The sequence below is a fragment of the Chenopodium quinoa genome, unplaced genomic scaffold (assembly GCF_001683475.1).
Source record: "Chenopodium quinoa cultivar QQ74 unplaced genomic scaffold, ASM168347v1, whole genome shotgun sequence".
Classification (NCBI taxonomy): Eukaryota; Viridiplantae; Streptophyta; class Magnoliopsida; order Caryophyllales; family Amaranthaceae; genus Chenopodium; species Chenopodium quinoa.
The window spans coordinates 1,299,369-1,326,981 of NW_018744537.1; the positions used below are offsets into that span (position 1 = coordinate 1,299,369).

General features: G+C 34.4%; 4 protein-coding genes across 4 annotated transcripts; 1 reads left to right on the forward strand and 3 right to left on the reverse strand.

Annotated features, from left to right (window-relative positions):
- Positions 1–14,296: 14,296 nt before the first annotated feature.
- On the forward strand, positions 14,297–15,564 carry LOC110698544 (transmembrane protein 45A-like). The gene has a single exon (XM_021875988.1). It carries the CDS (start codon positions 14,368–14,370, stop codon positions 15,262–15,264), a length of 897 nt encoding a protein of 298 aa, XP_021731680.1. The 5' UTR covers positions 14,297–14,367; the 3' UTR covers positions 15,265–15,564.
- A 128-nt stretch (positions 15,565–15,692) lies between these two features.
- Positions 15,693–20,116, reverse strand: LOC110698543 (uncharacterized membrane protein At3g27390-like). Its single transcript, XM_021875987.1, has 10 exons — positions 19,827–20,116; positions 19,582–19,690; positions 18,875–19,076; positions 18,650–18,780; positions 17,604–17,892; positions 17,379–17,485; positions 17,022–17,163; positions 16,746–16,941; positions 16,395–16,638; positions 15,693–16,072 (listed from the first exon to the last, which is right to left on the reverse strand). The coding sequence occupies exons 1-10, from the start codon at positions 19,918–19,920 to the stop codon at positions 15,946–15,948; spliced, it is 1,641 nt and encodes a 546-aa protein (XP_021731679.1). The 5' UTR covers positions 19,921–20,116; the 3' UTR covers positions 15,693–15,945.
- A 609-nt stretch (positions 20,117–20,725) lies between these two features.
- LOC110698545 (B3 domain-containing protein At4g34400-like) lies at positions 20,726–24,111 on the reverse strand. The gene is made up of 4 exons (XM_021875989.1): positions 23,524–24,111; positions 22,671–23,049; positions 21,257–21,343; positions 20,726–21,176 (listed from the first exon to the last, which is right to left on the reverse strand). The coding sequence occupies exons 1-3, from the start codon at positions 23,593–23,595 to the stop codon at positions 21,267–21,269; spliced, it is 528 nt and encodes a 175-aa protein (XP_021731681.1). The 5' UTR covers positions 23,596–24,111; the 3' UTR covers positions 20,726–21,176; positions 21,257–21,266.
- Positions 24,112–24,947: 836 nt separating this feature from the next.
- Positions 24,948–27,049, reverse strand: LOC110698547 (B3 domain-containing protein At1g16640-like). The gene is made up of 4 exons (XM_021875991.1): positions 26,716–27,049; positions 26,044–26,398; positions 25,819–25,933; positions 24,948–25,510 (listed from the first exon to the last, which is right to left on the reverse strand). Exons 1-4 carry the CDS (start codon positions 26,746–26,748, stop codon positions 25,507–25,509), a joined length of 507 nt encoding a protein of 168 aa, XP_021731683.1. The 5' UTR covers positions 26,749–27,049; the 3' UTR covers positions 24,948–25,506.
- Between the last annotated feature and the right edge of the window lie 564 nt (positions 27,050–27,613).

Sequence of the window (27,613 nt, forward strand, 5' to 3'; positions counted from 1 at the left end):
TAATGCAATATAATGCATGTAATTAATCTAAAAAGATGTATAACGTAATTTTGGTTCATGTAATTAATCAGATAGACAGATATCAAAATATATATATATATATATATATATATATATATATATATATATATATATATATATATATATATAGAGGAAGGCTCATGTAAGAACCCTCCGGACGTTTTACCAAATTGAGCTTTAAACGGAAACTATTGACAAAAATGGTTGCGTGGCAAAACTATTTACCAAACTAAGCTTCCAGGGTAAATCGCTGTCTCGGACAGCGTTTTACCTTCTGTATTTTTTTTTTAAAAAAAAAATTCAACTGGTAAACGCTGTCCCAGACAGCGTTTTACCTTCTGTATTTTTTTAAATTCAGTAGGGCATAAAACGCTGTCTCGGACAGCGTTTTATCCTTGGGTTTTTTTAAAAAAAAAAATTCAATGGGTAAAACGCTGTCCGAGACAGCGTTTTATTCCCTGTTTTTTTTTTTAAATGAAACGCTGTCCGGGACAGCGTTTCATGGCCATATATCAGCATGTTCACTTCAGCAGAATGCGCAAGAACTCAACCTCAACCTCAACGCTTTCCCTCCTCCCTCTCACACTAAACCACGACCGTACTCAAACACCCGCATTGCCGCCGCCGCCCACCCTTGCGCCACCGCTGCTGCCGCCACCTTGCTGCTGCCCTCCTCCCTCTCACACTCACTCACTCAATTTCGTGGTTAGCCCTAAACTGAATTTAGTGTAATTGCATAGTTATTGTGGTTAATTATTGTGAATTGTATGTAATTGCTCTTACTTGTTGTTAATTCATGTCAATTGCATGTAATTGTTGCTAATTATTAATGAAAATGTGGTACATTGTTGATAATTATTGATGGTGATGTGGTACATTGTTATTGAAATTGTTCATGACATTGGTGAAGTTGATGATGGTGAAAATTGAAGTTGTTAATGGTTGAAATTGGTGAGAAGAGATGAAATTGTTGAAATTATTGAAATAGTTTAGGTTGAAATTGTTGAAATAATTCAAATTGTTCATGAAATTGTTGAAATTGGTGAAGTTGTTATAGGTGAGAAGAGTCTTATTTCAGTGTTGATAATTTACCTCGCTCTAGATTTCGATAATCCTAAAATGTGTTTTGGTTATGTAGAATATGGCGTCACAAAATGTAGTTTTGTTATGCCGGTGGGGAGGAGAAATTATGTTTGATGGACCCCGGGTCGAGTATAGTGGGGGAAATATGGAACCACTAACACTAGAACCGAACATGACTATGAATGATTTGATGAATGAGGTTCATAGTAGTATTGGTTCAGACCCGATGACCGTTGACGTACACATTAAAATGAGGTTTGAGACCGGCAATGGGGTTCAAGTGTTACCGGTTTCTACGAATAAGCATGTGACAGCTCTAAGGAACGTTGTTGCAATGAAGGGTGTTCCCACTGAAATATATGTGGAAACGGTGCCTATATGTACCCAACAAAGTACTCGGCCAGAACAATTGCATAGTTATTCGCCTACGCAAGATGATGGTTCTCACGTTCTAGCCGTATGTGCAACGTACTCACTATCAGAGCGGCCGTGGGTTGACCCGGTGCTGCAATCGGAGGCATACACGAGCACATACGCGCCGCAATTCTGGCCAATCCCTTGCGAGACAACCTGGACGCCCTATAACGGTCCCAGAATCATTCCCGACGGGAGCATGTTGCGTGGAATAGGGCGACCAAGGTCAAAGCGCATACGTAATGAAATGGATGAGACTAACCGGCCCGCGAGCAAATGTAGTCGTTGTCACGTTCAGGGCCATAACCGGGCAACGTGTCCATCGAGACCCTCAGAGGACCCATGACTGTTAACTGAAATTCGTTGTAATCGTAGATGGAGGAATTATTTTGTAATAGAAAATTTTGATTTAATAACATTTGGAACATTTTGATTTAATAACATTTGGAACATTTGATCGTTAACATTTTGGTTAATTGCTAATGCGTTAACTCTGTTGGGATTTGTTAAATTGCATGTGAATAGATACGATGGACGGTAGGGCTGTGGAGCTGGCTGTTGTGGTGGCTGTTGGAGGACTGCAGCATGCAAGCTGTTTGCTGAAGCTTGTTTTCTGCCTGGATGCTGGTTGCTGTTTCCAGCAGAAAAGCGCTGTCTGAGACAGCGCTTTATGTTCAAGCATAACAACGCGCTGTCTGAGACAGCGTTTTATGTTCAAGCATAAAGCGCTGTCTGAGACAGCGCTTTATGTTGAACATATAAAATAGTTGTAGTTGAATTTTTTTTAAAAAAAAACCCAAGGATAAAACGCTGTCCGAGACAGCGTTTTATGCCCTACTGAATTTAAAAAAATACAGAAGGTAAAACGCTGTCCGAGACAGCGATTTACCCTGGAAGCTTAGTTTGGTAAATAGTTTTGCCACGCTACCATTTTTGTCAATAGTTTCCGTTTAAAGCTCAATTTGGTAAAACGTTCGAACCCTCCTCTATATAAGAACTCAATCTTATATAAGAACCAATCTCAACCATTTATTAGTTTTGATCCAACCATCTAAAACCATCCTTTAGTAATGGCATTTCTGTAATTCTTTTTTTATGTTCTAAATTTTTTTGCCTACTCTTATGTTCTAAATCTAGTCTATCTATTTTCTAATTTTTTTTTTCTATGTTCCAAATTTAGTCTACTTATATACTAAAGTTTTTTTTTTTTTTTTTTTTTTTTTTTTTTTCCTATGTTCTAAATTTTTCCAACCTATGTTCTAAAGTTTTTTTTCTTCTTCTTATGTTCTAAATATTCTTTTACCTATGTTCTAAATTCTTTTGCCTATGATCTAAATTCAGTCTACTTATGTTCTAAAGTTTTTTTTTCCTAAGTTCTAAATTTTTACTACCTATGTTCTAAAGTTTCTTTAGTAATGGCATTTCTGTAATTCTTTTTTTATGTTCTAAATTTTTTTGCCTACTCCTATGTTCTAAATTTAGTCTATTTATGTTCTAATTTTTTTTTCCCTATGTTATAAATTTAGTCTACTTATGTTCTAAAGTTTTGTTTTCTACGTTCTAAATTTTTTCTACCTATGTTCTAAAGTTTTTTTTCCTATGTTCTAAATATTCTTTTACCTTTTGCCTATGTTCTAAATTCAGTCTACTTATGTTCTAAAGTTTGTTTTTTCCTATGTTCTAAATTTTTACTACCTATGTTCTAAAGTTTTTTTTTTTCTTATGTTCTAAATATTCTTTTACCTATGTTCTAAATTTGTTTTTTCCTATGTTCTAAATTTAGTCTACTTATTTTCTAAAGTTTTTTTTTTCCTATGTTCAAAATTTAGTCTACTTATTTTCTGCTCATATAACTTAGTGCTAATTTAATTTGTTTTATTGGATTTTTTTTTAAAAAAAAAAACATTTGAAGTTTTTTTTAGTTATTTATAAAAATAACCTATGAAGGAATTGAACCTACATCCTCTATGCATTTGCATAATGCTCTTCCAATTGAGCTAATAGGTTTTATCATATGTTCTAAATATTATTTGCATATGTTCTAAAATTTATTGCTTAAGCTCTAAATTTTTCAATCTAAGCTCTAAATATATGTATGTTCTAAACTATTTTCCTATGTTCTACATTTTATTGTTTATGTTCTAAAGTTTTCTGTCCATGTTCTAAATATATATCTTATATTCAAATTTTTTTGTCTATGTTCTAAATTTATTTCGTATGTTCTAAATTTTTTTCATATGCTCTAAATTTTTTCTGTATGCTCTAAATTTTATCCTATGTTCAAAAATTTTTCTACCTATTTTCTATTTTTTTTTCCGTACATTTTAAATTTTTTCTATCTATGTTCTAAACTTTATCATATGTTCTAAATTTTTACCTTATGTTCTAATTTTTTTCACCGTATGTTCTAAATTTTTAGTATATGTTCTAAACTTATTTTCTATGCTCTTTTTTTTTTCCCAATATTCTAAATTTCCAATTTTTTTTCCTATGATCTTTTTTTTTTCCCAATGTTCTATATTCCTATGTTCTAAATTTTTACTATGTTGCAAATCATTTTCTTATGTTCCAAATTCTTCCTATGTTCTAAAGTTGTTCGTATATTCTACACCTATGTTCTAAAGTTTTTTCTACCTATGTTCTAAAGTTTTTTTTTTTTTCCTATGTTCTAAATATTCTTTTACCTATGTTCTAAATTCTTTTGCCTATATTCTAAATTTAGTCTACTTATGTTCTAAAGTTGTTTTTCTTTTCTATGTTCTAAATTTTTACTAACTATGTTCTAAAGTTTTATTAGTAACAATGTCAATAATTTGTGCAAAATTTGGGATAGTAGAACTATCTAAAATGATCCTTTAGTAATGGCATTTCTGTAATTCTTTTTTTTATGTTCTAAATTTTTTTGCCTACTCCTATTGTTCTAAATTTAGTCTATTTATGTTCTAATTTTTTTTCCCTATGTTATAAATTTAGTCTACTTATGTTCTAAAGTTTTGTTTTCTACGTTCTAAATTTTTTCTACCTATGTTCTAAAGTTTTTTTTCCTATGTTCTAAATATTCTTTTACCTTTTGCCTATGTTCTAAATTCAGTCTACTTATGTTCTAAAGTTTGTTTTTTCCTATGTTCTAAATTTTTACTACCTATGTTCTAAAGTTTTTTTTTTTCTTATGTTCTAAATATTCTTTTACCTATGTTCTAAATTTGTTTTTTCCTATGTTCTAAATTTAGTCTACTTATGTTCTAAAGTTTTTTTTTTCCTATGTTCAAAATTTAGTCTACTTATTTTCTGCTCATATAACTTAGTGCTAATTTAATTTGTTTTATTGGATTTTTTTTTAAAAAAAAAACATTTGAAGTTTTTTTTAGTTATTTATAAAAATAACCTATGAAGGAATTGAACCTACATCCTCTATGCATTTGCATAATGCTCTTCCAATTGAGCTAATAGGTTTTATCATATGTTCTAAATATTATTTGCATATGTTCTAAAATTTATTGCTTAAGCTCTAAATTTTTCAATCTAAGCTCTAAATATATGTATGTTCTAAACTATTTTCCTATGTTCTACATTTTATTGTTTATGTTCTAAAGTTTTCTGTCCATGTTCTAAATATATATCTTATATTCAAATTTTTTTGTCTATGTTCTAAATTTATTTCGTATGTTCTAAATTTTTTTCATATGCTCTAAATTTTTTCTGTATGCTCTAAATTTTATCCTATGTTCAAAATTTTTTCTATCTATTTTCTATTTTTTTTTTCCGTACGTTCTAAATTTTTTCTATCTATGTTCTAAACTTTATCATATGTTCTAAATTTTTACCTTATGTTCTAATTTTTTTCACCGTATGTTCTAAATTTTTAGTATATGTTCTAAACTTATTTTCTATGCTCTTTTTTTTTTTCCCAATATTCTAAATTTCCAATTTTTTTTCCTATGATCTTTTTTTTTTTTCCCAATGTTCTATATTCCTATGTTCTAAATTTTTACTATGTTGCAAATCATTTTCTTATGTTCCAAATTTTTCCTATGTTCTAAAGTTGTTCGTATATTCTACACCTATGTTCTAAAGTTTTTTCTACCTATGTTCTAAAGTTTTTTTTTTTCCTATGTTCTAAATATTCTTTTACCTATGTTCTAAATTCTTTTGCCTATATTCTAAATTTAGTCTACTTATGTTCTAAAGTTGTTTTTCTTTTCTATGTTCTAAATTTTTACTAACTATGTTCTAAAGTTTTATTAGTAACAATGTCAATAATTTGTGCAAAATTTGGGATAGTAGAATGTAACGAGTAAGTAACGGCACTCAATGTAGGAATTAGGTGTATTTGAATCAAAGGTTAGCCGTGAATTAACCTTTCCCTAATATGAGACAATGCTCCAATCGTGTCATTACCGTTACATAATCTAGGTTTAGTTAAGCATAATTAAACATGCCGCTCCTGAATGAGCATAATCCCTGCAACACACAACTGAAAGTTTAATTGACAGTTCATTGTGTTTACTGACCCAAGACGGGAAGTCATCACCTTAACCATTGGAATTCCAATAAGAGGCTCAGACTTTCGAATGCACCAGCTTATTGTCCTACCAAAACAAGACAGTTGAATGCGAAGAATATCGACAACACAAAAATGAAGGCTAAAGCAGTCCCATAATATAGAATGAACTATACTCTTTATTATTGCCAGAAATGGGGAACAAAAGAAAAGGCCAAAGATAAAATAACAAATAGAAACCAAAACACCAACGCCTAGAAACTGCCAAAAAAAAACCCGAACAAAAACAGGAAACAGCAATAACAGCAAGCAGAAACAGCAGCAGCAAGTGGAACCAGCAGCACCAACCTACAACAGCAGCAGCAACCAGAAACAGACCTCAGCAGACCAGCTGCACCACCAAACGGACAACAACAACAACCCGAGCCCAGAAGGCCAGCTGCAGCACCAGACAGCAACACAGCACAAAGAAACAGCAGCTAGCAGGAGACTAGGCTGCTAACACCAAGAACAGCACCAGCAGCACCAGGAAACAGCTAGCAACACACAGCAAGGCAGGCATCACAGCCTGAACCAGCACCACAAACAGCAGCCTGAAACAGAGAAAGCCAGCCTGCACACCAAGCAACAGCTGCACATAACAGCACAAAGCAGGAAAGCTGGAGCAGGACACAGATAGGAGCAAGAAACAGAAAAGAGCAAACCCAGCTAGGCAACAACAGTCAACACCAAATCATTATAGTTCACAAAAGAGAAGAGGACCAGTCTAGACCAGAATGGAAGAGCACCACATGTAGCTTCAAAACTTCCCATAAAACAAAATGGAGAATAACCAGAAGTGTTGAACGAATAATGCTGGTTACTTCATATATTTCCACAATGATCAACACCATGTTCTAAAAGAGTTTAGAACATGCTTAAAAAGAGTTTAGAACATGCTAAGCTATGTCAGTTGCTTGCGTATCTTAAAAGTGTATTTTAGATCATAACATTGACATTCTATAAACATATCGACAAGAACAACGTGGAAAGATCAACACCATGTTCTAAATTATTTCAACCTATGTTCTAATTTTTTTCTATGTTCCAAATTTTTTCTACCTATGTTCTAAAGTTTATTTTCAGCCCTGCAATCACAAGTTCACAACCAACAACCCCTAACCAATTAGCTGCTGTTGCATAAATCAACCACCACACCACAACCCCTACAAGCAGGGGCAATCGCACCAACATCACCAATTTCGAAATCAAAATTCGAAAAAATCAGCAAAAATTGAACCCTAAATTCGAACTATAGATCCGCAAAACTAAGAAAAAATAGAACATAGAGAATAAGCCAGATTTGTTTTTAGACATGACGAATTGATGCAAGCAGAACAAGTAATGCCAAGTTGTTCAAGCTATGCTTGCTCATTAATCGAGTTTAAAAGTTTTGTTTAGCCTGAATTGTTTACTTAACAAACAATTTTTAACAGAACTTATTCTTATTCTTGAGTGTATCGGGGTAGGCATTATACACAAGTAGTTGTTACACCATAATTTGGATGACTACTGCTATGAACTGAACTAATGACCAACAAAAAAAGGAAAAAAATAAATGTTTTTCAATTTTAATAACACGAGTTTAATTACCCAAAACCTGATATATTTAATCAATGAATCAAAATTGATACAGAACATTACAGCAATGAATATAAGCAGGGAAAAATGGCTGCAAAGCCACTAATATAATCATTGTGCTATACACACTATTGCACAAAAAAGAGAGAAAACAAGCGGTTTGTTGTGTGTTGAATCCTAAATCCTAAATTCGAATACCCTAAATTAGAATCCTAAATCCGCAAAAAAAGAACCCTAAATTCGAACGCGAAATTTGAAAAAATCGAACTCAAAAAAATCAAACTCCATGCGAAATTCATTAAAATCAAAACAGAAAAACGCAAATATCAAATCACAAAATCGCAAAATCAAATCAAAAAATCGGAAACATAAAATCGCAAAAATCAAATCAAAAAATCGCAAAATCTATGAACATCATGCTAAGTTCATGGAAATTTGAACAAAATCGAAAAAAAAACAAACCTGAGTCGAAAATCCTTCAAATTGCAATTTCTATGGAGATTTTTGGGGTTTGCAGAGAGAGAATGTGATGAACACGAAGAGAGAGAAAGTTAGAGGAGAGAGAAAATTTTGATCGGTTGGTAGAGGGTATAAGGAAAAATACGTGTTTTAATCTTAACCGTCTAAATTACCTTAATCCTACGGCTGAGATTGGTTCTTATATAACTAGGGTTCTTATATAAGGAGGGGTTCTTACCGGATCCCTCCCCTATATATATATATATATATATATATATATATATATATATATATATATATATATATATATATATATATATATATATATATATATATATAATTAGTGTAATAGCAATGTCCACTTGCTTTGTTACAATTATTTAGGGCGTAAGTTCACTTATTGGATATCAGGGCACATTCCCGCCATGAGTAGTCGTACGTGTATGATGGACATTGTTCTATTTTTGTATATAAGAACATCATGGTGCGAAAAACAAATTTGACCTCCAAAACTTGAAGTGTTGTGAATGGTGCAAAATATGAAATCTGCTACTTCTTGTTTAGGCGCTAGGTTAATCCAAATCACCAAAAAAATTCATCCCTCTCAATCCAAAGCCACCAAAAAATGTCCTCTCTCTCAATTTAAACATAATTTATGTTCATGGCGTGGAAAACCTAGTATAAATTATTTGGTTTAGGCTATTACGCTTTAAAATGACATATGACACTATCTTTGCAGGATCCTTCGAAGAATATGAACACCGGTGCGAAGTTCTTCTACATTAGGAACACATGCACCCTCCACATGAGCTAAGGGAATTGTTCGAAAAACGGGGTGCCAAGATTAACAAAGACCCGAAGTGCTTGAAATTAATACACTAAGACAGGAGGTTGTCAAGACGTCAAACCATCAGTGAAGCGGGGATCAAGAACTTCGACTATGTTTATGCATATCCACATAATTAGCAGAGTTTGGGGTGGGAGGTGGCAGGAAGGTATTCATGTAGTGCTGGAGTTAGAGTGCATGTTAATGAATTAGAATAGTTGTAGTGCAAGGTTATGTGTTAAGATTAGACCCAAGTTGGCCCTTTTGCGTTGGCCCTTTTGTGTAGGCCTTATTATTCTGAAACTGGCCCAGTAATTGTGTAGTTCTAGGTGGAACCACGTATTATGCATGAGTATTAGATATGTGTTAGATCGTAATTAAGTGGCCCTTTTGTGTACGTATCGCACTTGTACTCAATTCTAGCTCTTTTAAATGACAATTTCCTTAATTTAGACTTTTTTTTATTAACGCTCCTCATATGTTACAAAAGAATGTGTTATTTTGGACACCTTAGAACAATTAAATTTTGGACACCTTAGACCAATTAAAGATAAAAATCGGTTAATTATGTGACAATAATGAACAAAAGAATGTGTTAACAGTCCATAATTAACATGAGGATAGACTCCAGTTTGGAAAAAAAATATTAGGCTAATTAAAGATAAAAATATGGGCCTGATAAACTCCGTTTTGGACAAATTAAATATGATAATAGGCTTCAATAATATGGACCTGAATAATGTGTTCAAACTCAATCCAACAAAATGGAGCTAGATACCCTGAATTTGAACATCACAGAGAAGTAAATAACATCATTCAATTCATCACATTCTTAACATCACAGAGTGACTCAGTCTGAACATCACAATTAACTCAGTCTGAACAAACAAGTTGATACAAGGTACAAAATGAACCACTCAAGTACAAACATAAGACAAAGTTTTTAACCAGGTAGGCATGTTTTTCCCATTAACATTACAGCATAACCTACCAGGCGCAAAATGAACCATTCAAGTGCAAAATGAACCATTGAATTCAAACTCAATTCAGGTAAAACACATAATTTGATTTGATCTAGCCACAGAAAACTTAGGAACCGTTTTTGCTCAAAATAACTGCTGCTCTGTCGACCACTCCTCCATAGGGGCGTTCATCACAAAATCATCGCACGATACTTCAGCTTCGTTGCCAACCCTCTAGAACTCAGCATATGGGTTGTCACCTTTTTTTCGCTTCACCTGCATTGACAGATTTTTCAAAACTTAATATAGCAATGTCCAGCTAATAGATTTTAAACTATAAAAAAAAAATGGGAAATTGTACATGGTGGCCTCAAGGATTCAGTTTTTCTGCGTAGAAGACGAACTTTTTTCCAACTCACTTAAGTGGCACCAAGGTTTTGAAAAATTAAGCATAGTGCCCTTTTTAAGGTTTTATGGCTAACCTTTATGATTAAATGGTTAACCTTTGATTTTTTTTATTAAAAAATTATTTTGTAAACAAATAAAATTAAAACAAAAAAAAACCCCAATCACCAACCCAGCCACCACGAACTCGCCGGAACCCTAACCCCTCACCTAGCCACCAGCACCACTACCAGCGGCCAACCCCTAGCCGACGACGCCTGGCCTCCCCACCTCTATCCAGCGACGCCTAGCCTCCCCACCTCCTCTCTTTCCCATTTTCCATTTCCCCCACGCTGTCCGCCCCACACCCCCTCTCTTTCCCATTTCCCCCACCGTCGCCCGTCGGGCCTTAATCGCACCCCACACCACTACAAAAACCAGCGCCCTTCCCCGACAAACCCCCTCCTCTGTGAGCTGGCCACGGAAACCTTAAAACCCACCCAAAATCTCCAGAAAACCGAAACCCGTTTCCTAGGTTTGGTTTCAAAACCCTAAACGGGTTTGGGTATTTTTTGGTATTTTGGGGTGGATTTAAGGGTTTTTGGGTCGGCGAACTAGGGAAGAGGGTCGAAAAGGAGGTACGCCGATTTTCGGGGTGGTTTGGGGTGGGTCGAGGTCGGTAGTGGGGCGGTGAGGGAAATGGGGGGTGGTGGGGGTTCGAGATTGGGAGAAAGAGAGGAGGTGGAGGTGGAGGATCGAAGGCCAGCGCACCGGCGAAGGTGGAGTTGGGCGCTGGTGTTGGTGGGGGTGGGGGAAATGGTGGACGTCGGAAGGGGAGGGGTTGTTGGGGCTGGGTTGGTGATGGTTTTTTTTTTTTTTTTATATTTTATTGTTTATATAATAATTTTTTAATAAAAAAATCAAAGGTTTACCATTTTAATCATAAAGGTTAGCCATAAAACTTAAAAAAGGGCACTATGCTTAATTTTCAAAACATTGGTGCCACTAAAGAGAGTTGGAAAGAAGTTGAAAAACTGAATCCTTGAGGCTACCACGTAGAATTTCCCAAGTTGGGGCTAGGGTTAGGGTTTTTACTCGCTGACGACGACCCTTTATTATTCGGCGGGCGCCACCGTTTTGGACGATTTTGATGGCGGTTTCCGATAATTGGTGTCTCGTTCAGCTTGTTCTTTCAATGCCATCTGAAGGAGCTCATCTTTCGTCGAGATCTTCGTTGTCGGTCGACATTGAAGCTTGTTCTGCGCGTTAATGGAGGAATTGAGGAGAGGAAATTGGTAGATTTGGTGTTGCAGAGGTTGAGGAAGAAGATGATGAAGGATGAATTCTGGGCGGTGGTGTTAGGTGGTTGGTGCGGGCTGCTCTGTTTTGGTGTGGTGGAGTGCAGGGAGCAGGGGAGTTGCGTGGGTTTTTGTGTTGAGGTGTTACTTGCGGTTGGGTGTCGGCTGCCGACAGGCCGGGGAGAGGTGGCTGGTGGGGAGTGGAGCTGGCAGTAGTGGGGAAAAGGAAGGTGTTTTTTTTTTTAATTATTTGATTTTAAAAATTAAAATAAATAATTTTGTTAATTGTCAAAATATTTATATAAAAAAATTAACCAATGAGGACATGACATGTGGATTACAACCAGGTAAAACATATCAAGTGATCTTCTAGGTTTACTACGGGAAGATTTATAGGTTTATTTATAAAAAATACAAACTTGTGTTTATTTTGGGAAAATTTAAAGGTTGATCCATTTTGAGAGAATAGAGCAAAGATTGGTTTGTTGTTGTTAAATTTTCCTAAAACAAACACCACAAGAGGTGATTCAATTAGAGTTTCGTACACCCGGGTGTACCATGCGCATGGTACACCCGGAAGATCACTCTATGAATAAAAGAACATCGTTTATAAAAGAACATCCTATATGTTTTAAAAGTACGCGCATTTAATTGGGGATGGACAGTCACAGTTAATGGGTTTCTGAAAATTTCAGGGTCCACTTAAACATTTACTTTTTATCTTTCCTAAAATTTACTTTGCAAAAAAAAAAGTAAATTTCCATCTTCTCCATCTTCCCCATCTTCCCCCTTTCAAATAAACCCTATTTTACTCAAAAACCAAATCATCTTCAGAAATTAATCAAGTTTTTTTGCAATTATGAAGGCCAAAAACGATGGGTAAGTGCAAATTTCTCATTCAATTCTATAATTTTGTACTTTTAATTGTTCTTATACCGAGTTCTAACCCCTAAACATCGTCCTGAAAATCGAGTGTCTTCCTTAAGTAATTAAAATTCAAACTTAAATAATTAATTGTTTCAGATAATGTTCTTTTTGATGTAATACGACGTTCTTTTTCAAATTGTATTATGTTCTTTTATTTAAAGTTAATGTTCATTTATTTAAAGTTAATGTTTCTAATAATGTTCTTTTTGATGTAATACGATGTCCTTCTATTGGATTATTGCTACTAGTTTATCTACTTGGAAATTTAGCTTACTATTGAATTGTAATATTGACAATTTCAGCGTGTCCGTTAATTGTTACCCTGTATATATCATAGAGGCTTGGTTTTTAAAGGGGAGGGGAGAGGGGGGGGGGGGTGGTAAAAAGAACATACGTTACAGTCGCAGAGAACATAAATTAAAGAACATAATTAAAAAAAAAAACTCACTATGTTAAAGAACATAAGAGTATCTTTCAAAAAAAAAAAAAAGCCAAATTCAAAGAACATACGAGTCAAATTAAAAGAACATATTTTTAGAACATATTTTGTACTATTGAAACCCAAAAACATGTTTAATTCACATGTTAAGGAGTATAAGTATAGAAGAACATATTACTAAACATATATAGGTATGTTCTTTATCAAACACAAACACGTTCTTTTTAAACACTAGCATGTTCTTTTTCAAAAACTAGTATGTTCTTTTTTTTTCCATGTTCTTTAAAATATACCTAATGTTCTTTCCGGGTGCACCATGCGCATGGTGCACCCGGGTGTACTATACTATTTTCAGAGGTGATTTCCTATAGTTTTGGTCTTGAATACAGTCGATTTGACGATGATAGAATTCTTTACAACTTTGTGATTCATATTGGCATTTATTTTCTTTGGTTAAGTTTCCTTATGATAAGAATTTATTTGTGATTCTACTCGTATTTTACCATCTAATTTTCGTGTCTTTTTTAAATATTTTGAACTTTATGGCCATCAACTATAAAAATAACAAAATAAATTCGTATTTTGAGGCCTAACGAGTTTCCAATATATTTGATGACAAAACATACGTGTTATGTGATGAGGCTCAATTTTCTTTCAATATACATAACAGAACTCACATATAATGCGATGAAGTTTCTTTTCTCCATAATAATGTAAAAAAAAGTACATGGACGACGACATTCATAAACCATAACCCCTACGAAAAAAAAACATTTCCTTCCTCCCTCCCTCTCAAATTACAATCAGTCCCTTAAGATCTAGAAAAAGTAATTGAAACTTTTAAAGAAACTCTCATATCAAACTTTTCCTAAGATTTCTTTTATCTCTTATTGATGCACCAAGAGATTGTGGGCCTCATGGAGTGGGTTACTCTTTATAAACCACTCTCTATATTTTAGCACGTCATCTTCCATCACAATTCACAACAAAGTGGGGAGCTGACATGACTTTCATCAACCTATTAATAACTCACCTTAATAACACTACTTATAAATCAAACAAATTTCAACAATTAAACAAGCTAATTTACTTGCAAATAATTACATTTTCATAATCATTATGTGATTAGTTACTTCAGATTACAGATTACTTGATCATCATTTTAATTGTTTCTGATTAATCTTCCTCTTTTAACACACTTATTGTTGAAAGGACCACTTGATTATAAAGGTGGTAATCTAATGGAAGGAATCTTTTCATACTTTATGGAAGATCTATGCACCATGCACCAACTTACGTGTGTTACATGAAAACAATTTCTAAACTTTGGTTAGATTCAAGATTATATATAAAAGCAGCATTATTGATGGTGTATTGCATGAACATATATAGAAATATAACAAACCACTCAAAAATTACCAAAATAGAGAATTATGGGGACTTTTGTAGGGCATTTTGTACCTGGTTTGGCTTTAACAATTCTTGGTCTATGGCACATTATCAACACCATCAGATCATATTACCTCAAAGGTCCTTCTAATTTCATCTCAAAATTTTGGTACCCCTTCAATAATTCTTTGTTGAAGCTGAAGGAGTTGGAGCTCATCCTCATCCTGTCCTTTTCGGTCCTTGCAATCATCCTCCAAGTCCTTGATTACCCTGCTTTTCATCTCAGTTTCAAGCTTGACAACTTTGAGCATGCAACCATGTTCATCCATCTCGCGATCTTCACAGGTTTTGCCTACTATGCTGAGTCGGATCAGATATCTGAATCAGTCTCTAGTCTTGTTGGAATCATGGCTGCATCAGTTTTCGGTCAAGAGCTCTTCCTGCTTCATTTCCACTCAACTGACCATGTTGGCCTTGAAGGCCAGTACCACGGGCTGTTGCAGCTCATTGTGTTGGTTTCATTCCTTGCAGCTGTAGCAATGACGGTCTTCCCTGCTAGTTTCCCTGCAGCGCTTGTGCTTTCTGTTTCTGTTGTTTTCCAAGGGTGTTGGTTTGTTAACATGGGATTCATGCTATGGGTTCCCAAGTTAATCCCAAAAGGTTGCTTTCCACAAATGGATAAAGCTGGCAGTAGTGAGATGATGCATGGAGCAGTCACTTGTGGATCCCCTGAGGCAGATTTTAGAGCACGAGCCTTGGCTAACTTGCAGTTCAGTTGGATACTCGCAGGAATTCTGATGTTCACAGGAGTTTCTTCCATGATTCTGGCTAGAAAAGGCGTTCCAAGAATCTGGCAATTGACAGCTTATGAACAGCTTCAGAATAGGAAATCTGAATCTCCAGTAACTATTGAATGCTTCAAGCAACCTCTTGATCATTAGATGTCTCTACCAGTCTTTTTTCTCAGATCAGTGTATTATATAACCCGGGTTATGTAAAATGTTTCTAAGCATTAGTGCAACATGGACTGCAATCTAAATTTTATAGATCCTGATAAACGCGATCAATCCTGACACTCAGAAGGATCTTAATGTTCATAGGTTCTTACAATCCTACTTGGATAACAGATAATTGAAATATCAGGAAAATGTGATTGTACAATCTCGAGATCCAAAAAGCTGATCCTACAGTATTATGTAGCTACATATACAAATTGCTATATAAGCACTATATTTAATCAATCACTTTGCACATAAGCTATCACTGTTTACTTTTTGATATATATAATAACTTAGTATATACAGATCAAGGAAATGTATTCGGTTTTATAAAGTATTCAAAACAGTTGTTAAACTCAAGCACATCAGGATAGCTGTTAAAGTGCAAATTCAATTTATAAAGAATTTCTAACATTCAAGGGGGGGAAATTGGCTACATGGATTGTTGCTATAATGAGTATTGTCACAATAATATAGCGAGATTTTTCTTTAGTTCAGAGTGATTGTAAGTACACTGCAATACATGCAAGCTGGTGCTAAACAAAGAAAAAGAATGTGTTGTAAAAAATGACTCATCCGTTCAAGCTTTAATATCAGTATTTGTCAAATGCCAAAATGATGATCTCACACTGCTCCTGATCCTAAAGATAATGACCTTCGGTTTGATTCTTGTGCTATATCCTTGTGAACTTGAATAAATTTTCGCCGAGATGTTGGCAATCTTGAGATTGTCAAACAGAAGCCATGCAGCCTGAAATATCCAGACCATGATATCAAGAGTTGAGCAATGATCTTACAGTTTGTATCGGTAATACTCCCTCCTATCTAAATGTTTTTCACACTGCCTTAATGTGTCCCTCATTGTTCAAACACCCTAATGAGCACATATATCAATTGATGTTTTTTTCCTCTCCGGCGCCCCCCTACCCTATGTATGCAGCATTCCTACTATCCATTATTTTAAACTATTACCTGTCAAAGTGCCAAGCCTCACCAATGTTCTAGTCCAAAAACTAGTGAAAACTCTAATGCTGAACATAATTCTTCATTAAGGACAGTGAATTGGTAATTACCTTCTACTAATACCCTCCAATTGAGCTCTTCTGATCTCTTCATGTGGGGGTGCACCACCATTGTTCCAAGATTCCATCCTTCTTGTATCTCCATTATAAAGACACAGTTTGTAGAGATACAACTCTTCGGACTCCACCAATTTCAGGCTTCTGAGCTGCTCTTTCATGATGCTCATTGGCTCAAATAACCAATCAAACACCCTTCCCTCAGGCCTGTTCAGGCTTGTTAACTCAACATTGTTACCTACAGACACATTTTGTGGACAGGGGTAAAACTTGAGAGAGATTAAATTTGATTAACAGAAATCAGATACGGAGGTGAGGAGTAGAGGAATGGCGAAGAGCTCTTACTCAAAAGAAATCCCGTCGAGCCACTCTTAATAGAGCGGAGGATGCAATCTATGAATACATAAGCAGGAACTCCTACATTGATTATCTTGTTGTTGTTTGACTGTTGCCACGCATCAAGGTCTGCAATTGTGATAGCTCCCTCTCTGAGAAGCTCTTTTCCATCATGCTCACACGCTTTGAAGAAACTGTCCCATATCTGTTTTATACATCAGTGGGCGTAATATTAAACTTTCTAACTTTTCCTTTGTTCAATCAAATGTCATATTTAACACCTACCAGCATGGAATGCAATGCTCTCTTCTTCTGTGAAGGTGTTCTCAGAAGAGGATCCTTATGGTGCCCGCCATTAAATTGTTCATGCAGCCCCTTCACGGGAAGCAAAGAGAAACTGGAGCTTACTCCTGCTCGATATATAGGTCTGGCTGCCCGAATGGATAATGGTCATAATACTGAAATTACTCATGCATCAAACTTTTAAGAGTAAGGCTAATCTTTTCAGCAGATATTTATTAAAACTGAATTATGTTTACTGATAGATTGATTTTTACTGGATATTGTACCCTTGAAATTTTGAAAAGAAAGGGCCCAAAGAGAAGTATCAATTTTTTTTAGTCTGCTTAAATCAAATTATACCTTGGAAAGCAAGAACCCTCTCTCAAATAAAGAAGGTCATTAGTGTACTCGTCGAAAATGGATACAGATGCTATGACATAGAGCAAACCTTTCTTTGTAGACTCTTCCTACACATCATCGTTAATCCAAAAACAGTAAAGGATCAAGTAAATTGTGGCATATGAAGGGATCAAAATTGTGCCCTGTTAACACATTCATGAAGGGAAACAATAGAAAAAAGGCTACCTGATATGCAACCAAAGCAGCATAGCAACCGAATCCAATGCTTGAAAGGATGCCACAAACAATAGCTACAAGGACAGCAACTGGCCACAGGACGATTAGAAGCCCTGCAAAGGGGACACAAACAGTTTCAAGGAAGGGTCCTTCTCTGCCCACAAGATCTTGAACCAGCCGATGCCATCCTTTAAATAGTAAAATCGGAGCTTTGTAAAGTGTAATTAGTGAAATAAATATCACATCCACCAAGATTCCAAGAGCAGCGCATACAACACACCCTGGAATCTGCAGAACCCTATACGGAGAAAACAAAATGTTAGTCTTCTAGAATTAATAGTTCAAGGAAGTCAAACACTGTACCGCTGTACGGTGTGATATAACATGTACGAACTTCTGAAGTATCATAGTCAGAATAAGAAAGGCCAACTCTGGAGTAAAATTTCATGGTATTGGTTGCTTACAAACCCAATTCATTTACAAATGATGTTGACCTCAATTGCATTGCATGATTAATCACATTTTTGAAACCAGATACTCAAGGAAGTATGGAACAAGTTATCATTCATTCATACAACTACCAAATCAGAAGACATGAATTGGACTACAAAATGTGGACCCCATATTCAGAAATTTTTAATGCATAATCCTGGCTTTGCATTACACAGATTTGATTCACTTCTCTGTGCAATTTCTTCAGAAAATGCTATAATTTCTGAAATGTTAGAAATTTTAACCATGAATTAATAAATAAATAACCTCCCATATCAAATATAGTGGATTTTCAGATGATGGATACGAAATGGACATGGTTTAGATTCTATTGCTTTGGTTTAGCACACACAAATCTTCAATGTTTGCCCTGAATTCAATATTTTAGTTTGGCAGATGATAAAATTGCTTAAGAAAGTTGTTCAACATTATCATGTGTCAAATTTCATAAAGATTAGCTCAATAACAAGTATAAAACTAGTCCTTGAAAATCTGCAAACAAAACTCTGTATATTTCATCAAATGCTTAAAAGATACATGAATTCTAGGAAACAGAAACATACTTGAGTTCAATGGGCTTCTCTCCCTTCGATTCCAGTAATCCATCCATCACAGAGAAATAAGAATGGAAGGAGAAATCTGCAAAATCGCGCACAATAGTGCATGCTCCCCATACATTGCTCCAAGTACCATCCTAATTATAAACATGCTCGTATCTATTAACATATAACCTCAGCCAATATGAAAACCAAAAATGTCATATACGAGCTTTGAATTGGTAAACATACCGTTAAGCATTTGACCAACTTCTGAGGAATTGATAAGCCTTCCTTACTGATTGCCTTAAAAGTTTCCATAACAGGCCAAACAAATGCATAATATATTGCCATTATAACACTGCCTACTACCCCAACTACTGTCCAAACTGCAATTGGTAGGGGGGATAGCAGGATCAACGCACCCTTCATAAATGGGCCAAATTTCTTGGTCCTGCAAACCACAAAATCCCAGAATGGATTATCTTTCAATAATCAAATTAAAGTCTTATATGCAACAAGCATAATCGCCCCAATTCATATACGAGTACTTCTTATGTTTCATAACAGTTGCACCATTTCTCATTTAAAGGTCATGCCTTAAAAATATTGAATGTAACATAGTCAAGTGAATGTTAGAAGCGCATCAATGTGTATTTTCAAAATATTAGCTATTTATTATTTTTGCCAATTCAAAATAAAAGATATTTATGGTGGTTAAACTTCATTTCGGGCTATGAAAAAGCAACTTGTGCAACTATTTTGAAACGGAGATAGTAAATATAAAAATTTTCCCTCAACAAAGTCGACATGTAACTGATCCGAGGTGAATTGTCATGTTTACAACACAGCCTATTGTAGACAATTTTAAGCCCTTCTCTAATGGATCAACCAAATAAAGTTCAGATCTTGCAAATAGAACTAGTGAATAAATTAATCTAAGCTACCAAAAAAATTACCTGATAATGCAATAGATGCTGTAAAAAAGATGGCAAGGCCATAGCCCTATTACAATACCAGTGTCCCCAATAGCAATCACTAGAAACACAAAGGGGCTGAATATTGCACCTGCAAGTTCAAGTATTTGACATGTCAATCAAATCTGCAGAAAAACAACAACTAGACATTGCAAACGAATCCCGTCTACATCACTATCCTTTACAGCTCACACAAAAAATAAAAAGAGGACAGAAAGAGAGCTTACTTTTGACAAATCCAAGCAGAAAGAGAAAGAGAAAGATAGGGAGAAAGAAGATGGCATAAGCAATGTACAACATGATGACCTTTGCTTCTGCCATTTCCTCCACCACTATTTCAGACTGCAAGATTTCAGTTTTGCTTCAAAGTGTATTCCCTGAAAAGCTGAAAAACAATTTCTGCAAGAAATCTTCACCCACATAATAACAAGGACTAAATTATTGACAAAACAAGACTAAGATCCAGAGGAATCTTATGTATTATAGGATAGCTTATATATTGGATAGTTTTACAATTTGAAGCATTAATTTATTATATTCTTAATATGTGTGAAGAAGAGCTGTACATACAATGAAACTGTACCATGTGGGTCCCATTTTGGTGACCAAATGCACCACGAGACTACAGCAGCACTATTTTTAATCATCATAAATAATAACTACCCTTGTATAAATACATATAATATGCTAAAGTACATGATTAGAAAATAGAAATTACCTATTACCAAGGGTATTTTAGACATTTTCTTACTATATTTGGCAAATCCCAACTACATTAAAAAGTGTTCATCTATTTTTGGATTTTTCTATAGGACATATTCTGTTAGCAACTTGGTTTTGTTTGTCTATAGTGCCTTAAAACAGGTTGCAAATACCAGTAGTTGTTATTGATGGCTTTTTAGCTCTGAAATAATTAGCATAATTGCAGAATTCTAATGCTGCATTAAATCAGATTGTCTGACCCTATACTTGGATTGAGTGAAGATTAATGTTGTGGAATAGTGATATCGCTAGTACTTAGAAATGTTACTGAGGTTTAGAGATCGACCCCCTTCAGGCTCATTAGAGGCTTTTTTCCCGTATTTTCCCTTTGGATGGTTTGTTATGTTAGTTACCAGACAAAAAAAAAAAAAAAAAAGTACTTGTACTAGACATTTCAGGTATAGAGAAAGATAACCCATAAATAGAATCATATTAAGAGCAGCAAATCTAGATCCAAATACTTAAAAAGGAAATAACAATAATGCTATCCATTTATTTGACCAAGTTACATATCTGACAGAAATATTTGTGATAAATAAAAAGAAGTTATATTTCATTTCCAAATCTGATGGAAAATCATTAAAACTAATAGATCATTTCATACAGTTGACTTGTTAATTAAATTAGTTGCCTTTGTCTTTCAACAACAACAACAACAACAACAACAACAAAAAAAAAAAAAAAAAATGTTGCCTTTGGACAGTATCAGAGGTGATGATTTCACAAGTATCTTTGCTTTGAGACAGGAACTCACAAATAATCTGCACCAGCTTCTTCCCTTCGCGTCTTTGAAAACAATAATACTCTTGCTTAACCTGAGATGGGAACGTCAAAGAGTCTTAGTTGGTATCAACTAAACATATTTCATGTTAAGTGGGTGGAGGCGACGACTTACCATTTTTCTCTTATAATTTCCTATATTTTTGAGTGGGCTTAAAATCTTCATCCTCATCTTCATCACTGTTTGTAATGTGCCCGGACACTGAAGTAGGATGATAAGCGGAAAAGTTACAAGATAGCATGTACGGAGTATAATACAATGATCCTAGTGAAAACCCCATCGTTAAGGGTTCTGGATCTTCTAACTTCTACTGCTAACTTTGAGAAAATAACTGAACTTGATGTATGAAGAATTGAAGACAACCATTCAATGCTTAAACTAACCACAGTTGGTATTAGCAATCTAAAACAAATGTGTATAAATAAACAAGTACTGACTTTGTACAACATAATGGTATAGATTGAAGAGTTGCAAAGGAGACTGAATTTAAGGCTCAAGCTGAGAAAAGGCGTTAGTTTTATGTTCAAGAAAGACAATGATAGAAACATCAAACATGTGATCCCAAACCAGCAAGATTAAGCAATGCCTAAAAAAAAGGAGACTTGTTCTACTTTCAAAGACAACAAAAACAGATTTTGCAATAAAAAGATTGAGTTTACATCTTCACTCCAGAATTCTCATTAACCAAGTTTGCCTTAAACTGCAGAAGCATAGGCTCTTGATGTCACTAAACATACCTCTTATACAAGCCACAAATCCAAATACAGAGAAACGGGAAAATATGAAATGACAGTAAGAATACATAATACAATTTGCAGCTCATATCTTTCAACCAATGCTTCTGCACCTATCAGTCCTCTACTCCTACGAGTTCATCCACAATTTATTCAGCTTCCAACACCGGGAATACATCCTAATGCTCGATTGAATTCTCACATTGCTGATAATATATTCTTACTAAGTAACCTACAAGACGGCTGATTTAATCAGAACCATACATTTATACTGCTTAAGTCCTTCAAAACATCTCAGAATTTCCACAAAAATTTTCTCCTCCTCGACTTTTCCATTCTAACTGCATCGATTCTGTCTTGCACAATTTCACACATTAGTGACCAAAAAAGAAAGCTACGTCCAATTTCATTGTAGTTATACCTATAGGATGCCTAGAAATTTCAAATTCAGCTTTGGTTTACACTCAACCAACTCACCAACAACATATAAGAATATACTCCAATTTAGTAAACTACTCCCTCCGTTCCAAAATGACCACCTTACTATATATGTATAGTACATAACAACAAATTGTGCCTTGGTATTGTGAAAATAATTACACATTAGCCAAAGAGGACAACAAAGCACAAAGAGAGACAAACTTTATAATAAAGGTAGACAATCATTGTGGGACCAAAAGAGTACTTATACAATTATATACAATCATATTAACACAATTCATTAGTAACCTCCTATAGCAAACAAACCAAAGAAAGACTTATTAAGATTAACTAACAGAGTTAAAGTATCTTACAATTTTTCTTAGATGAAATATTCCTAGACATTGTGTAGCGCATCTCTTCATCTTCATCGTCATCCTCGTCCCCATCCTCATCCTCCTCCTTGTTTGCTAGTTCTTCAGTCCCCTCTGCCCCGACGAATTCCTTTACGCAACCATGTCTCCCAAGTATTAAAACATCGAAAATCCGCTGTCCATTATACTTGAAAACCATAAAATCTCCAAAACTCAAGGAATTTTCCAAGACAAACTTAGACCAACCCCCTTTAAAGTATAATCTACCATCAATTCTGCCCACTTCTACCAGCCAACTCTTACTACTATTTCTGTTTTTTAAGAACACTCTGCTGGGTATTTTTGCTGGTATCTTCTCTTCAAATGCAGGTGGAAGCTTCTGCAAATTATTCAATTTTTATAATATACGTAGCACAATTTTAGTTTACATTAAACTTTGTATTGACTACACGGATTATCAAATTTGGTTCATGTAGTCAGCCCCACTTATGGGATTAAGGCTTTGATTGATCAATCTATTGATTAAACTTTTACATTATGCAATAATTATTAATATCAATATCAACCCATCATACTAAATTACTAATCACAGGGAAACATGGAAAATCATACTAAATTACTAATCACAAGGAAACATGGAAAAAGATATAAAATTTATTAACAATTTTACATAATGCATGAAATTAAAGTTAAAAAAAATAAACATGAAGACCAAAATTATTAATGTATACGAAAGAAATAATCTTGCTTAATCGACCGAGTTAAAATTAACAAAAAGAAAGCATGGAAATTTAAGGGGAAAAAACAGGGGAAATAACAAAAAACTTTGGTAAAAGTATAGTGAAATACGTACCAAATTTTCAGAAGATTGCTGTGGTTGAAATACTTTGAAGAATTGTGGGTGTTTGTTATCTGAAGGACCCATCTTCAAAGTTCCAATCTTTGAGAAATCTAGGGTTTTAGAAAATACAGAGATTTTTTTTTTTTTTTTTTTTTTTTTTTTTGGGTGATGATGAATTTGGGATGGGATGGGTTTGTTGTTATAAAGGGGGGAAAGAAAAAAGGTTGATTTAATTTGAAAGGTGATTTTAGTAGTATAAGACAATGAAACATCAAAGTCAAATCAGAAACATTGCAGAGTTGCACTGTTTATTACAGTTCTGCGTCATAACTAAAGTCAAAAGTAAGGGCCAATTGTTGGATCAGCCCGAATATATAGGGTTGGTCAAAAGCATTGACCAATAGCAAGTCGGATCATAACTCATAAGTGGGTTGTCTTGTAACAAATCAAAATGAGTTAGTCCAAAGTGGCTCAAATTGGGTTGGTCCTTGTACAGGTGTTAATTCAGATAGCCTGATTGGGTTCGATGAGGTAGGATCAAGTTAGGTTTATTTTAAAGTTAAATCATGTCAAATCTATATTTATACTTTTATATATTAAAAAAAGTTTTTAAAATTGAATACGTGGCATCATTCACATGTATTAGATACATGTCACGTCACTTTTCACATGTATTGTATACTACATCATCGTTTGAACACAGAACCAATAAGAAATGAGTTAATGTTTCTACCATCTTTGCTATTTTTTTAATTATGTATCATATTAAATTATAATTTATTAAATACTTCATACAAAACATCGATTTCAGAGCACTTATATAGTTTCATAGTTATTATTGTTCATTTGTTCACTATTTTTTTTTAAGTATATAGTTTATATTTTATAGCACAAATAATGTTTATTGATATTTAAGAATAACCCGGTGCATTGCCTGGACCACATGGTAGTTATTGTGTTTATATGAGTCAAAATTTGGGTTAAGTTTTTTTTGAGTCATGTCGGATCAGGTCGACCAGTTAAGTTGTTAACATCTCTAATCACAAATGAATTAATAAATGGATAAGTATAGAGACGAAAGGGAGCATGTAATTCTTAAACTATATGAATTTATTTATTTTTTTATCATAAATATTTTCTTTTATAAAATTATAGGTCTATTATCTTGGTCTTTATTAAATAGATTTAATAAAAATTGTGTACATTAGAACTTCTTCCAATTAACAACATACTAATTTGACTTTAACCCTTTACCCGTCGGATAACCTATTGATTAACCAAGTCTAGAAAAAATGTTGAGCTACTCATGAACAACAAGCATGATCAAACTATATTGATCAAAGGAAACATTGAATTGCTTTAGATTGGATGTAGACATAGTGTTGTCCTTTTTAGCCCAACATGATAACAAGTCCGAACTTGACTAGATTAAACTTGAACAACCTAAGTCGCATATATCGTAGTTTAAGGTTATGAGCCATCCAAAGATACAAGATAATACGAGTAAAATCTAAAACTTGCTAGAAGGTCCCTGGCAAAGAGTTAAAGATGATAATTAGTACTACTCTTAATAAGCAGGAAGTTCAACATCAAGTTTTGACATCTAATTCTACAAAACCAGTAGAGTATGTTATAAACTAACAGCTGCAGTTTCTGAATTCATGACGGGAGCTTTTCTTCAGTAATTAGAAACGAGAAATCACTGATATGACTGATGTTCAAATCTATAAGAATGTGGCCGGTTTTTTCTGATTCCGGAATATATATGCACCTTGATGGAACTGTAAGTTGGCACATTGCTAGGAATGAGCTCACAGACACAGGCATCCTCGTCTGTAATCAAGTTATAATTGCGGACTTTGTTCCAACCTGTGAGCCTTACCCTACCATCCTTCCAGGTCACAACTCGTACTTCCCAATTCCTTTTCTTTGGATCTTTGAGTGAAAATGGCTCATCAAATTGGATTCCAAAAGTATTTATGATTTCTTTAGGAATTACCTGCAGATGGAAGCAAGAAATTAAATTATTTCCATCATTGCAGATTTGATTTATACGATGTAAGAATTAACACGACAAAGAAGGATGTTTAAGTATTGGTAACATGATGATATGATGAAAATTCATCTTCACATGGAAGCCTCGTAAAACCACGAAAGTTAATGAGCTAATTGATCGTAATTATGGATTATAGAGAAGTTCATGACCTTCATGTTAAATTTTAGAGCATGTATATGTACTATTCTTAGTGTTCTTTTACCTGTGAATAAAGGAAAGGGGGGAGGGGGCAGGGGTGGTGCTAATATTACCAGTTCGCTTCTATAGCTATTCTTAGCAAAAAAAAGAAGGGATTCTTCAAAGAGACCAAAAATTCCTCAAGTTTGGTGGTGTTGTCCTCATGATTGACGTCCTCCTTGCTCGAGCCTGAAATAATTGATAGATGCCGTACCTCAAAGATATATTACGTTGTAACAAAGTTCAAAATGTGCAAAACTAAAACAAAGAAAAAAGAGGTCAAATGTACAATTTCTTACTCATAGGAGAATTCAGCAAAGGTTTTTCCTCAAAGTCTTCCTCGCCTACTTCTCGCCTTTCCTCATTGCAAGAGTCAATCTTTTGTTTTCCATCATGGATATGACATGGTAGAGTTTCACAGCCAGCAGGATCAAATATGCAAAATTTGTATCTACAATCGCCTTTATAAATGAATAAGATCATACTTCCATCGTCTACGGAATTATCCTTCATAAATTTGTCCCACCCGGTAGAGAACTGGAGCTTGTTTTTTTTCTTAAATACTTTGATAGTCCAGGAGTTGTTTGCACCACTGAGTGAGACAGATACAGATGACTCTGACCAAAATTTGCTGGCAAATTCACAAGGGATCCTCTGTGAAGTTCATCAGAAAAATTAATTTAATTTCCAACAATTTACGCCAAAAATTTCACTTTGAATTACATAGGCAGGTCAGGTGGAATTCAATAAGATTTTGGAAACAAGGTACCACATGCTTGATTCTTTTAAAACTGTTTGAAACCAATTAAAAACCATAATGGTGCAGTGAAGAAGCCAAAATAGTTTGCAGAAACACTAATTCAAGATGTTTAAGCGAAAGAAATCTGTGTATCCTCAGGAAATCCATCTCGACAACCATCTATCAGGTAAACTACCACTGATTTCAAGAATTAAAAAAAATCTAGGTTTACCTGCATGCTTTCTTGAAGAATGGAAGTTGGCATAACTCTCAAGAATCTCCATGATTTCCCTTCATCCGAGTAGGCAGATGTTTCTACAGACCTTTTCCTCCTTAATTACAGTCTGTTACTCATTGTTTGCTTCAGTTCACAGTTCTATGGACTCTATAAGACATAGATCAGCTTAACAGCAGAACAGTCAAACAAAGCTGTGTAATTAACAATAACAAAGATTTTTAACACAATTTCACATTAGAAATCCAAAAAATAATTTTTTTTTTTAAAAAAATCATAACATATATCAAATACTTTTCTCAAATAATTTTCTATATAAACCAACAATAACTCATAGATCAAAAAATAATTACACCAAAATGTATACCTGATATAGAATTATACAAAATCAAAGAGGCTTTCTGGGGGATAGAATAAAAGTAGAGAGGAGAAAATGAGCATCAATGTTTTTAAAAGATCAGTTCACTCTATTAAAGCCTCTGAGGTTGTTCATTAAGTCAAGATATCTACATCTCATTAAAAACGAGTCTTTTGTAGAGAATAATGAGCTTACTTTTCTGGGTTATCAGAGGTTCTAAACACATCCAGCTATTACTAAAGCTGAACCAGAGAGTCAATCAGATAGCTAAATTAAGTATTATCTACTAGCTGTTCTACAGTAATTGCAGTATCTAAAATGCAGTAGCATTATGATGGGGTTGGAAGGAGAGACCATTTCCTGATACAAAATCATATTGCCACACTATAAATGCATTTCTTTATTTTTAGTAAAAATGATATAATGCATTATTAGTCAATTTCATTACCATATGAATCACCAAATGCCTAACACAACCAAATTCCTAACATAAAGTAAACATGTAAATGTAATCAACAGGAAAACCACAACAAAACA